General features: G+C 46.3%; 1 protein-coding gene across 1 annotated transcript in view; it reads right to left on the bottom strand.

The window, feature by feature from the left end:
• The window catches only part of PSMD1 (proteasome 26S subunit, non-ATPase 1), a 121,529-nt gene that overhangs the window by 96,544 nt on the left and 11,087 nt on the right, over positions 1-13,898 (bottom strand). The window contains exons 8-14 of the mRNA XM_065557586.1: positions 10,020-10,080; positions 7,942-8,070; positions 6,565-6,653; positions 5,322-5,400; positions 3,132-3,305; positions 1,277-1,388; positions 182-378 (exon numbers count right to left, since the gene is read on the bottom strand). Coding sequence (XP_065413658.1) covers positions 182-378; positions 1,277-1,388; positions 3,132-3,305; positions 5,322-5,400; positions 6,565-6,653; positions 7,942-8,070; positions 10,020-10,080 — 841 coding nt within the window. The remainder of the gene's footprint in view (positions 1-181; positions 379-1,276; positions 1,389-3,131; positions 3,306-5,321; positions 5,401-6,564; positions 6,654-7,941; positions 8,071-10,019; positions 10,081-13,898) is intronic.

Raw genomic sequence — 13,898 nt, 5'->3', positions numbered from 1 at the left:
TCAGAATAACTTTACTGACCACTGCCACACATCACCCAACAGGGACATCAACACATTCAGTTATTTGGAAAAACGTTTCTGGTGAAAGCAGTCACCCTAACCAAAGCTGGAGATTTCAGAAGGGAGCAGGGGGAAATCTCTGAAACAGACCATGACGGTATCAAAAGGCAGACACACTCACCTTATCTCTGCAGAGACTCTCTATGAGGGCATCTGCTTCCTCCATCCTCCCATACATCACCAGGGCGATGCCCACAGCCAGGCCCCGCAAGATCTTTTCATGCTGCGTTTCCTGCGCGTAGCCAACCATGTCCTCAATTGCCTGAGCATTTTTAGATCCCAGCATTACCAGACCCAATGCCAGACCAGCTGCTTCACCTGCACAGCAGCAGAAGGGAATCAGTAAAGCATGCAGAGCTCCCGAAATAGGCTAATATATCAATTCCAATGTAAACACAATACCCAGAAGCCCCTTATCCTACTGAGATACAGGCCAATACAGAGTTTCCAGACACTGTGCCCAGCAGACCCGCTGCTCAGCATGGTGTTCACTCACTCACAAAAGCTACAGGAAGGAAGGACGTTTCTAAAGGGAAATTGCGAATGCATACCGATGATGTTTACACAGAGCCGCACTAGCAGAAGCCTTAACTAGACAGCAGTATAATAAAATCACTCCCTGGGAAATATTATAAAGCTACTTAAAAGATAGATTGTTAATGCAGCAGAGTCTTCATTTTAATGAATCACTGTGGAAGGTGTATTTGATGTATGCCCATATCACGTTACTAGCCACCAGCCCATGGGCCCTGGGGTTAGTGCTATGCCCTCCCAGGTTCAATAGGTTTCTCACGCCAGTACTCATGCAGATCATCTCATAAGCTCTTCTGTTAACCTGAGCCAATACAGTAGTGGTCTTCGTGAGCCCCTCCACTCAGCCTCTCTTAGCCAAAGAGATCTGGCAGGAATGTGGGGTCAAAACAGATTAAAAAAAAGTGTAAGGGGAAAAGAGTTTCTTTGAGGCCCCATGAGTGAAATAAAGGACCCCCTAAAAAGAAGCATCAGGTCACTGAATCACAGTCCCTGCAATTCTTAAGCTCATCTTCCTATGGCAGCGTCTGTCTCTTGCTAGATGTCTGTACAATACCCAATACAATCAGGCCCGCAGGCATTACCTGCAACAAAATAAAAAGACCTTGTAGGTCATGGAAAGGCCAGGACAGAGTTGCACATATACTACGAGCAAGGGCTCATGTTTTAGAAGCAGCATCTTTACCTGTCACTGCATCGTCCTGGTAGAGGTTTGTTTTCAGCAAATCATACACATCCTGGCGTGCAGTCCCCATGGCAGCCAGACCCAGACCCAGGCTACCACCATGTCGGACAATCTACAAAAAAAGCACAACCATTTTCCTTACTGCTCAATGTATTACAATGGGAAGGTGTCTACTTCGGCTGAAGAAGCCAGAGCTTTAAGCTGGAAACCAGCAGTGTATGGCCCTATCCCACAAAAACTCAAATGAACTGTTGCCCCTAGTTATGAATCCCAATACTTTTCCAGCCAGCCCCAGCCAATCGCTTTCTCTGATCAAGACAACAGCTATGTTCCCAAAGCCAGCCTAGAGCTCTGCCCAGTAAGGGGTGCTACAAGCCCAGTACAACAGATTTTCTGATGATTTATTTTTAGCATTCTTCCCAAGGAATTATTTAAACAGGGCCACCATTGTACAGAGATATGCAACGGGCAAAATGTGTTGCCCCAATAGACCCTGACTGGAAATGTATACAGGTATTCATAAGGCCCTCATCATCTTGTATTCTCTGAAGGCATGAAGGAGCAATACAATATAAAATAAAGCCCAAAATGAGTGTGATCTTTCCAGCTAGAATGATTCACAGACCTAGGGGGAAACTTAGAAGATACCCTAGAAGAACATAAGAATGGCCACACTGGCCAACACCAATGGTCCATCTAACCCAGTATCCTGTCTTCTGACAGTGGCCAATGCCAGATACTTCAAAGGGAATGAAAAGCACAGGGCAATTATCAAGTGATCCATCCTGTTGTCCAATCCCAGCATCTGGCAGTCAGAGGTTTTGGACACCCAGAGCATGGGGTTTGATCCCTGACCATCTGGGCTAATAGCCATTGTTGGACCTATTCTCCACAAACTAATATAATTCTTTTCTGAACCCAGTTATACTTTTGGCCTTCACTACATCACGTGGCAATGAGTTCCACAGGTTCACTGTATGTTTTGTGAAGAAGTACATCCTTTTGTTGGTTTTAAACTTGCTTCCTATTAATTTCATTGGATGACCGCAGTTCTTGTATTATGTGAAGAGGTAAACAACACTTTCTTATTCACTTTCTCTACACCCGTCATGATTTTATAGACCTCAATCATATCCCACCCCTTAGTCATCTCTTTTCCAAGCTGAACAGTCCCAGTCTTTTAATCTCTCCTCATATGAAGTTGTTCCATACCCCTAATCATTTTTGTTGCCCTTCTGTGTACCTTTTCCAGTTCTAGTACATTTTTTTGACATGGGGCGACCAGAACAGCACACAGTATGCAAGACATGAGTGTACCATGAATTTATATAGTGGCATTACGATATTTTCTGTTTTATTATCTACCCTAGGAGAGAGAGAGGAAGGGTTCTGGGCATACATTAATTAGGAGGCTGTTCCAAACATAAGGGTCAGAGTTGAAGAAGCCCAGCAAATCCTTGCTGAAACTGTTTACACATAAGATAGTTTGCAGCACAGTCACTTGAGCAATTTATTCCTTTGGTAGGTAATTGGAGCCAAAATCAGAGCAACTCTACCCTAAAACAAAGGAGGGATGGGTATAAAGTCATGCTGTAGATTACATTTATTTTGAAACAAGTATACAAGTCCATCCTAAAATCCCACTTGTATTCTAACAAGAAGGGCGTTAGGGTTATTTGCTGTAGCCATTGTCTTAGTCATGCCCTTCTGCTGTTATCAGGCTGTTAATGGTCAGTTGTTGTATCATATCTGTTTTAAAGTGTAAGCGCTCAAAGGCCTGGTTTGCGTGAAGCACCTAGCGCACTGTTGGGTACAAGAGAACACAACTAGGTTCATTGTTAAATCTAGTACGCACATCATTGCTGGCATTCTTCAACTGGTTCAGCAGATAGTCAATGATGTCACCACCGTGATTAGCATGAATCAGACCCAATGCATAGAGACCTCCGCCCTCCTGATAGGCCGAGCCTGGAGAGGTGTCTTTGGGTAAGTAGGTTGCCATTAATTGTAGAGCTTCCTTCTCATGACCCTGCAAAGTCATTGCCCAAGGGGTTAGGGAAAAAGGAAAAACGAGAGGAGAAAGAAAATAGTGCTTAATTAGAAGACATTGTTACAATATTTTAAACACTCAGTAGGAAACATCTGCTTTAGCCACCAATTTCCATGCTGTGATCTAAAACAAACCCAACATGTTCAATCTTTTTATCTTTTAATGCTGTGTTCTCTGCATTTCTGAACTACTTATTAACACAGAGGCATGTGACTACACTCCGGTCACATGATTGCTATCCAAAGCCAATGCAAAGAAATTTGGCTCAGGAACCATATCTGGCCGAATAATCAGGATGCTTTAAGTAAAGGTTCTAGCCCCGCAAAGCAATTACAATGGTTTCCCACTATTTCAGACTGGAAAATGCTTTCCCAGCATTGAATCGGCAAGGTCGGCCACCATCAATGCTCCTCTGGAACATATCACCATACGAAGCTCAGTAACATCATGAAGCCACAAAATAAAATTATAAAACCACAGACATTTGGTAAATGGAAGCCACCATCCTCTGCAACTGATGCAAAGGAGGGGAGAAGAGTGGGGTCTCTGACTGTACAGTAGCAAAAAGAGCCCTTCCCCCCATTTTAATTAAGTTGGACAAACATTTGTCTAGATCACAGCTTCACTGCACATATTCAAGGCTAGATGCGATCTATCAGGGTTGGATTAGAGAATTACATCCACCTCACAGGTTTAGTATTCACAGGTCCCTTCCATCCAAATGGTCCTTGTAAGTACTTTAAATCATCTGTTCATTCACGGTATTCTTCTTCTGTGCACTTAGATTTTGATAAGTCAGTTGAAGGTTCTTCCCTTTAAGCCAGGGGTCGGCAACCTTTCAGAAGTGGTGTGCCGAGTCTTCATTTATTCACTCTAATTTACGGTTTCACGTGCCAGTCAGACATTTTAATGTTTTTAGAAGGTCTCTTTCTATAAGTCTATAATATATAACTAAACTATTGTTGTATGTAAAGTAAATAAGGTTTTTTAAATGTTTAAGAAGCTTCATTTAAAATTCAATTAAAATGCAGAGCCCCCCGACCGGTGGCCAGGACCCGGTATGGGTGCCACTGAAAATCAGCTCGAGTGCCACCTTTGGCACACGTGCCATAGGTTGCCTACCCCTGCTTTAAGCCATATTTCTCCACCACTTTTCTGACCATAATTACACTCCATGCCCTTGTTTAGCCCAGTGCACGTTCTGCTATATGCATGTATACAGTCAGAAAAAAAAACTGGAAATCAACAGAGTCTTCGCACATCTCTCTGATTAAGAAGCTGCCACGTGTATTTGATGTTTCTTAACAATTAGATGTCCTGTTTATGATATTTGAAGACGCTCGTTAAAACATTCGGCCCTGTCCACAGCACAAGTTTTAACAGTGGTTTTGTAACCAGCCAGAGGCCAAATCACCTAAATTGGTTATAGGTAACACTGTTCAGTTTGTGTCCACACAGTAACTGTTCTGCCATCAGTGACATGTTTGCATGTCCCCAGGCTCCCTAGCTACGTTTGTACCAGTAAATCTGGGGAAAGTCTGGGCAGCTCTTCTCTGGTGCGATGCCTCCATAGGAATAAAGTGCCTGGAGAACATACACAAAAGGTGGCACTGGCAGCACATGGGACAACGCACTCCGAGATGTCCTAAGGTTCAACCAAACCAGTTACACCAACATGGTTAGAGTGTCTGGATTGCACTGCAAATAAAGAAAGGACCAAACCGCTCACAGAAGGACGACCATGGGCCAACCAAGGGCTCTGGCGTGGGTCAGGTACCATTAGCTGCTTCGGTTCCAACCAAGTTATAATCGGGCCACATTTACAGTCAGCCGATCAGTGACTGGGTACAAACTTGGTTACGAGTTGGAGTGTGACCAGGACCGGAGTGTAGAACCCAGAAACCCCACTCCATTCCAAAAGAGACAAACAAACAGTCTCAGCATTGGCATGGCAAGAGTTTACATTTAGGCACACAGGAATGAAGGCAGCATTACCTTATGTATGACACCCAGGCTGGCAGTAGCAGTAAACTTAGCCCAATTCGTGGCTCTGGCCAGCCACTCCAAATTATCTCTGGAAGGAGGAAAGTCAGGGGTTAAATATAGTTTCTATAACACCCACCACCCACATTTCATCAGAAAAAACTGTTGTCAAAACCGGCACCTGTTGGAGATGGGGAGGGGCTGCTTCCATGCTCCACTGCCTAGAGCAGCCCTGATTTCTGGCTGGTCCCAGCTCAGCTGCTGAACATTGGAAATCACCGTCCTGAACAGCAGCATTAAGTGACGACACAGAACTACATAAATCTACTACTTCAACATATCCAAAGACCGGGCTGCAGGCTGAATAATCCTTCCAGAGAGTTGGATATTGCTCGCCATGCAGTCCATCGACACTGTTCCCAGACCAACTACAGGGATTTGATCATAGAGTCATTTTCTTTCGTCACCTCCCGCAGTGGGTTCAGTCCCCACCTTTGACCTCCATGAGTGTCACTAGCTCACCAGTAAGCCAGCCTCCATTTACAGGAAAATAGGAACTGCCAGACTGGACTAAACTAATGGTCCATCTAGAGCAGAATTCCACCGCTGACAGTGGCCAGACCCAGATGCTTCAGAGGGGTAAGAACTCCACAAACAGGCTGATGTGGGATAATCTGACCCTCCCACTCGGTCTCATCTTGATCTCCAATAGTCAGAGACTGGTTTAAGCCAGAAAGCACAAGGTTTAATATCACTTTTAAAATTATAATTATGTATAGAAACACTGCATAGTCTTAATATCCATGTAAATATCCAGACCCTTTTTGAATATTGCTAAGTTCTTGGCCACAATGACTTCCGGTGGCAGTGAATTCCACAGTCCAATTACATGAAATGGGAAAAGGTATTTCCTTCTATTGGTTTTGAATTTCCCACCTTTTAAATTCATTGAATGTCCCCTTGCTCTTGTGTTATGAGACAGGAGATCAGAAGCTCCCAATCGCCCTTCTTTAGACCATTCGTTATCTCATACACTTTTATCACCTCTCTGCTTATCCATCTCCTTTCTAAAGGAAAGGATTCTAATGTTTTCATACTCTTCATATGACAGCTTTTTCAAGCCCCTTGATCATTATCACCACTTTGCTGATCCTCCTCTAGTTCTGCAATGTCTTTTCGGAGAAGGGGTAAACAGTACTGCACTTACTATTCTAGCTCTCTGAATGCTAACTGGACTTCTTTGCAATGTATTTACCTAAGAAACTGGTCACTGGTTGTCCCACAGTGCATAAAGGAGTTTGCTATAACCGTCGCTGTGTGGCATACAGAGTTCCGCACTGCATCCTGGAAGAGCAAAATAGACGAGCATCACCAAGAAGCAAGAAACAGACACTAGGTTGCAGCAAAGATTCACAACTAAGACGCACAGCTCTGCTCACTCTGGACTTGCTACTAGAAAAATAAGTCACAATTAGATAGAGTTGTATTAACTAACCCCAACCTAAGCATGATCTTTTTCCTGATGGGGGTGCATTGCTTGTTAACACACCTACCTAATCTCAACTCAATTCTTCTAGTGCAGACAAGTCCTTTCTGTACACCTCTGGAATGAAGCAACAGCACAAACTGAGAATAGAACTCTCTTAACTAGCCAGGCACTCCAGGAACCTATTGCTACCCAGCAATTTCAAGCCCTTCCTAGAAGGCTACGCCGAATCACTACCCAAAAGACAGGTTTCAGAGTAGCAGCCGTGTTAGTCTGTATCCGCAAAAAGAAGAACAGGAGTACTTGTGGCACCTTAGAGACTAACAAATTTATTAGAGCATAAGCTTTCGTGGACTACAGCCCACTTCTTCGGATGCATGCATCCGAAGAAGTGGGCTGTAGTCCACGAAAGCTTATGCTCTAATAAATTTGTTAGTCTCTAAGGTGCCACAAGTACTCCTGTTCTTCTTTTTACCCAAAAGAGTTTTATGTATTTCCAGTTCATTTAAAATGGAACCTCCCAACAGACGTGTCCTTGCTTAACGCAACGGTTTCACACCACCTCTTGCTGAGGACAGAAGTTACATTTCAGATTCTAATAATCTCTCTGTTGTGATTAACAATAATCACTTGTCTTAAAGGACAGAAGGGACAAAGCTTCCCATGAGCCCAAGGGCTGCACCTACTTTGCACATAAATATTCTCATTATATATATATAAAATCTTCCCTAGTGAAATAGAAATTACGCGAGTTCCCCAATACATTCAGTTTATTCCCTGCATTAAAATACTACAATTGAGCAGCTTTATCTTCAACCCACAGACACAGCGAAAGGCGCCCACAAGCCACACCTCAGGATTCCCTGGGCCACACTCCGGGGGCTGATGGCTTTGGGCCAGAGAGTGGGAACCAGCAGCCCTCCCTTAGCCTTGGAGTTTCAAGTTTTAAAATCAATCTGGTCTGACCAATATACTAAACTAGATCCTTGGAAAGAGAGAGACAGAATAAATAGACTCCTCCAAGAGACACACAGACCTGGCTAAAGCCTACTGCTTCAAGGAGGAGACTACATTCAGTATTGAAACACAGTCACCAGAAAATCTGTGATGATTCCAGAAAGAAAAAGACAATCCAAGGTCTCTTACCTTTGTGTTTTTGAGAATCATCAGGTCTGTATTGTTGTTTCGTATTAAAAACTGCAGGTGTAACTCAATAGCCATTTCACCACTTAAAATTTTAATCATTTTTGAAATCTGGTCCTTAGGCTCTGGGTTCTACACACACAAATAACAAAAAAAAAAACAGGTCATTAGAATCCCTGCATTCCCCCAGGATCAAGCTCTGTTAAAACATTGCCCACAAGAGAGCTAATAGATGGGCCTATTTAACAGTATATGCCCCGTCACGTGCTTCAGAGACTAGCACCTCTGGGAAGAGAAAAGGGCATTAATTCTTCCCTTAATGCCTATAACCCAGCTCCCAGAAACATTAATGGGAGTGCCTCTATGTACGGGAGTAGGGGAAAGACCCCCTACGATTAAATGCAGCCACCGAACTGAATGGAAGGTATCGCGAGGAGACCTGTACCAAATGCCAAAAAGCCTCAACATGCTGCCTTGTTTGGTCTTTTATACCTTCAACAGATGAGGAGAAAAGAATCTCCCCCAAGAGCAGTCGCCTATAGTCACATTGTGCTTATATTTCCTTGGCGATTATACTGGGGAAGGACTCAAAGCAGCAATACTTTGGGCGTCACAGGCTGTGCCCCATGATGTGGCTAGAACTTCTCGGGAAGTCAGAACACACCTTAATTCGATGCGGAAGGTTCATGGAAGCGGATGGGCTAAAGCCACCCTGCTCCGATGTACAATGGCCGGGGAGGGAGAACCCAGTGTTATGACTTTTGGAACAGTCGACCGTTCACTGCTGTATTTCCACTGCCTGCGTGTTTCCAGTGCTCTGCTGGAATAACTCGTCCCCACAGCCCTAGCTAACGTCTGCAGGGTAAGTCTCTGCTTGGCGCTCTTTCGCAGAGGGTGGAAAGTACATCGGGTCTCTTTGTAGCTGCTTTATGTTAAAGAGACCCACCGAGTATAGCTAGTTTAGCCCTTCAACTAATCCCCTCAATTATTTCTTTTCTGATCTGGGGCAGATTAAACTCAGGAATGCTTCAGGCCACAAAGATTGCTTCTGCATGCTTGCCCCTTGCCGCAACCAATGGTGTTCATGTAACAGAAACTAATTCAAGACACCCTGCCCCCGGAGTGCACTGCTCGCAGGCTCTTGACGAAGTAAGGACTTCCACCCTGTTTCCTTGCCTCGTCTCAGCAAATCTCTCTACTTACATTTGAACGAATAGAATGTCTCTCTTTCTGCTATCTACAAGAAAATCTCAAAGATTCCCATGACTAGTTCACATGTGTGCATTACCTTTGGGTAGCATTTTATTTATTTCCTTTCACCAGCTCCAGAAAATACCATGGCCCGGCTGCTACATTTGCTGCTTAGGATGTATGTATATTTACTTCTAACATACTTGAGAGAGGCAGCGTTACACAACAGAAATCTAATGAGCCAGCCAAGTAGCGCAGCAATAGCACAATTGCACTATTCCCCAGCAGGGATCAGAATTCAAGCACCAAGCTCTATCCTTCAATGTGGGCTGTAAACACTGCAGAGCAAAGGGTACAGACCCCAGGGAACATGAGCGCCCGGTATTACTCTAGCAACTCCTTTTGGCATTCCAGAAGCAACGTCCAAGCTCTCCCAGTCAGGAAAATTGTGACTGAATGGCTTGTGGGGAGTGGGCCAATTCACCGGCCAGTGCATCAGAATGAAGTCCCCAACAGCAGCAGAATTTCAGTGTTTTTCTTTGGGGAGGAGTTAATTTCCTCAATACTAATGCAGTCCAAATCAAACAGATAAACCAGGTCCTTCTACCTGGCCCCTTCTCCTGACCCAGAGTCTCCTGCAGAAGCCTACCTGCTCCCTATAGTTTTCTCTCGCTCAGCTGCTTGCTGGCCTTTTATCTGCAGACCATCACCTGCCCTCTGGCCTCAAACCTATCACTTAGGAGGGAGCTAATTTAGTCACAGATAGTGGTACGCCCAACTCCCTTAAACGCTCATCCCACCTTGTGACAGGGAAGAAGAGGAAGGGATCTAAGCAAAACGTGTATGGACAGCTGAACACAGCACATTTGATTTCACAGAGGGGCACTCACAGATTCTGCAGACTTCGCAGCACAAGTGCTACTTGGCTTCTCTTCTGTTTCCATGGTGTCACTGAAATTAAACACAAAAAATACAACCCAGTTCACATCTCATGACTGCCAAATGCTCTGGCAGCAGCTGAATGTTGCGCCCTGACACAGGAGCCTGGGATGTGAAGGTGAGCTCCGGGGATAAGAGACCTTGGGCATGGCACAGGGCTGACACACACAAGTGTAGCAGCCCTCCTCTGCAATCTGAGTCAGAGGGGAGTTAGGGATAAAAGACTGGGAGAATCCTGGCCCCCACGCTGGCTGGAAAGTGCAGCGACTAGAGAAGCTTGTATGGACAGGGAGACGTGAGGGAAAACCCACTGGTGGAAATGTGTCTGAGACATAGCAAAGGAACTACCTCCATACTCAAAAGCCAAGGGGCCACCACTGTCAGTAAGGATGGACGTAGCGATGAATGGGAAAGCAATCCAAGCCATTAAGCTGGCACTGACACAAGGCCTTGACAGACTTGTGTAGTGGAGGGAAACATTCCATTTATCGCTGTAGCCCAATATACTGTACAGACTCCCTCTGCCTGACATTTTAAAATAAACTCAGGCAGTTTTCCAGTCTCTCCTGGGGAGTGCCATGCCAGCCAGAACACTTCAGGCATCATCCATCTCTCTCACTGACACGACTGAATGGGCATTACAAGCAAGTTGGAGGGGATAATTATTTCACATCTCTTCCAAGCAACAGCACCTCCTGAAGCATAAGGCTCTGCCAATGCTGGGGAGAGGAATCTGTCCAGGTCTCTCGGAATGATCAAAAATTGAATTTCCAGTGTTCGAGGGAGAGGGCTGCTGCCTGCTGACCCCTGCAATGCAATCAGTGTTCAGAGGCAGCCTCAAAGAGGACTAAACGAGGTCAGACATTGCACAGGCTGATTATAAATTGCTTTGTGGGTACATATTCCCTCTTCCTGTGGGGACATCACAACAGGGGGACATCTATCTCAGGGGTGGGCAAACTACGGCCCACCGGCCAGATCCGGCCGGTCAGGGCTTTCGATCCGGCCCACAGGATTGCCACCCCCATGGCGCCATGGGCCCCGTGCTGCTCCCAGGACCACATCCCTGAGGCTCCTGGGGGAGGGGAGACAGAGGGCTCTGCGCACTGCCCTCGCCTGTGGGTACCTCCCCCCGCAGCTCCCGTTGGCCGGGAAACTGCGGCCAATGGGCGCTTCAGGGGAGGTACCCACAGGCGAGGGCAGCACGCGGAGCCCTCTGCCCCCCCACTCCCAGGGGCTGCAGGGATGTGGTGCCGGCCGCTTTCTGGGAGCAGTGCAGGGCCAGGGCAGGCAGGGAGCCTGCCTTTGCCCCGCTGTGTGCCGCTGCCACCCTGGAGCTGCTCCAGGTAAGCGGCGCCGGGCCAGAGCCTGCACCCTGCACTCCTGCTGCACCCCATACCCCAACCCCCTGCCGCACCCTGCACCCCAACCCTCTGCCTTGAGCCCCCTCCTGCACCCCAACCCCCTGCCCTGAGTCCTCTGCCGCACCCCACAGCCCTCCTGCACCCCAACCCCCTGCCCCGAGTTCCCTGCCACACCCCATAGCCCTCCTGCACCCCAACCGCCTGCCCTGAGCCTCCTCCCACACTCCTCCCTGCACCCCTGTCCTGAGCCCCTTCCTGCACACCGCACTCCCTCCCACACCCCAACCCCCTGCCCCAGCCTTACATTCATGGCCCTGCATGCAATTTCCCCACCCAGATGTGGCCCTCGGGCCAAAAAGTTTGCCCAACCCGATCTACCCGCTACATACGCACTCTTGACTGAAGAAACAAAGGTGTTTGGAACCAGTTTCCTACATTTCCATAGGCCCTTGTGTTTTGGTAGGCTTGGTTTGGACTACAGTCCCCATTAAATGCTATTTAATTAGATGTGGGTGCTTGTCTGGCAGCTCCAGAGGCTAAAGAACAGGCACAGCAAGAACAGCAGTGCTACCAGCTTCCTCCACAAGGCTGTATCCACATGCCTCCATCTTAACCTAGAGAGGGCCACCTCTAGGAAAAAGAAGAACAGGAGGACTTGTGGCACCTTAGAGACTAACAAATTTATTAGAGCATAAGCTTTCGTGGACTACAGCCCACTTCTTCGGATGCATATAGAATGGAACATATATTGAGGAGATATATATACACACATACAGAGAGCATAAACAGGTGGGAGTTGTCTTACCACCTCTGAGAGGCCAATTAATTAAGAGAAAAAAAACTTTTGAAGTGATAATCAAGCTAGCCTAGTACAGACAGACAGTTAGATAACAAGTGTGAGAATACTAACAAGGGGAGACAGATTCAATGTCTGTAATGGCTCAGCCATTCCCAGTCCTTATTCAAACCGGAGTTGATTGTGTCTAGTTTGCATATCAATTCTAGCTCAGCAGTTTCTCGTTGGAGTCTGTTTTTGAAGTTTTTCTGTTGTAATATAGCCACCCGCAGGTCTGTCACTGAATGACCAGACAGGTTAAAGTGTTCTCCCACTGGTTTTTGAGTATTTTGATTCCTGATGTCAGATTTGTGTCCATTAATTCTTTTGCGTAGAGACTGTCCGGTTTGGCCAATGTACATGGCAGAGGGGCATTGCTGGCACATGATGGCATATATCACATTGGTAGATGTGCAGGTGAACGAGCCCCTGATGGTATGGCTGATGTGATTAGGTCCTATGATGATGTCACTGGAATAGATATGTGGACAGAGTTGACATCGGGGTTTGTTACAAGGATAGGTTCCTGGGTTAGTGGTTTTGTTCAGTGATGTGTGGTTGCTGGTGAGTATTTGCTTTAGGTTGGGGGGTTGTCTGTAAGCGAGGACAGGTCTGTCTCCCAAGATCTGTGAGAGTAAGGGATCATCTTTCAGGATAGGTTGTAGATCTCTGATGATGCGCTGGAGAGGTTTTAGTTGGGGGCTGAAGGTGACAGCTAGTGGTGTTCTGTTATTTTCTTTGTTGGGCCTGTCTTGTAGGAGGTGACTTCTGGGTACTCGTCTGGCTCTGTCAATCTGTTTTTTCACTTCAGCAGGTGGGTATTGTAGTTTTAAGAATGCTTGATAGAGATCTTGTAGGTGCTTGTCTCTATCCGAGGGATTGGAGCAAATGCGGTTATATCTTAGAGCTTGGCTGTAGACAATGGATCGTGTGGTGTGTCCTGGATGGAAGCTGGAGGCATGTAGGTAAGTGTAGCGGTCAGTAGGTTTCCGGTATAGGGTGGTATTTATGTGACCATCGCTTATTAGCACAGTAGTGTCCAGGAAATGGACCGCTTGTGTGGATTGATCTAGGCTGAGGTTGATGGTGGGATGGAAATTATTGAAATCATGGTGAAATTCCTCAAGGGCTTCTTTTCCATGGGTCCAGATGATGAAGATGTCATCAATGTAACGCAAGTAGAGTAGGGGCGTTAGGGGACGAGAGCTAAGGAAGCGTTGTTCTAAGTCAGCCATAAAAATGTTGGCATATTGTGGGGCCATGCGGGTACCCATAGCAGTGCCGCTGACTTGAAGGTATATATTGTCCCCAAATGTGAAATAGTTGTGGGTGAGGACAAAATCACAAAGTTCAGCCACCAGGTTAGCTGTGACATTATCAGGGATACTGTTCCTGATAGCTTGTAGTCCATCTTTGTGTGGAATATTGGTGTAGAGGGCTTCTATGTCCATAGTGGCCAGGATGGTGTTTTCTGGAAGATCACCGATGGATTGTAGTTTCCTCAGGAAGTCAGTGGTGTCTCGAAGATAGCTGGGAGTGCTGGTAGCGTAGGGTCTGAGGAGAAAGTCTACATAACCAGACAAGCCTGATGTTAGGGTGCCAATGCCTGAGATGATGGGGCGTCCAGGATA

The sequence above is a fragment of the Chrysemys picta genome, chromosome 9, assembly GCF_011386835.1.
Source record: "Chrysemys picta bellii isolate R12L10 chromosome 9, ASM1138683v2, whole genome shotgun sequence".
Taxonomy (NCBI): domain Eukaryota; kingdom Metazoa; phylum Chordata; order Testudines; family Emydidae; genus Chrysemys; species Chrysemys picta.
The sequence above is the reverse complement of the archived record's forward strand: the minus strand, read 5'-3'. Positions and strand labels throughout refer to the sequence as shown.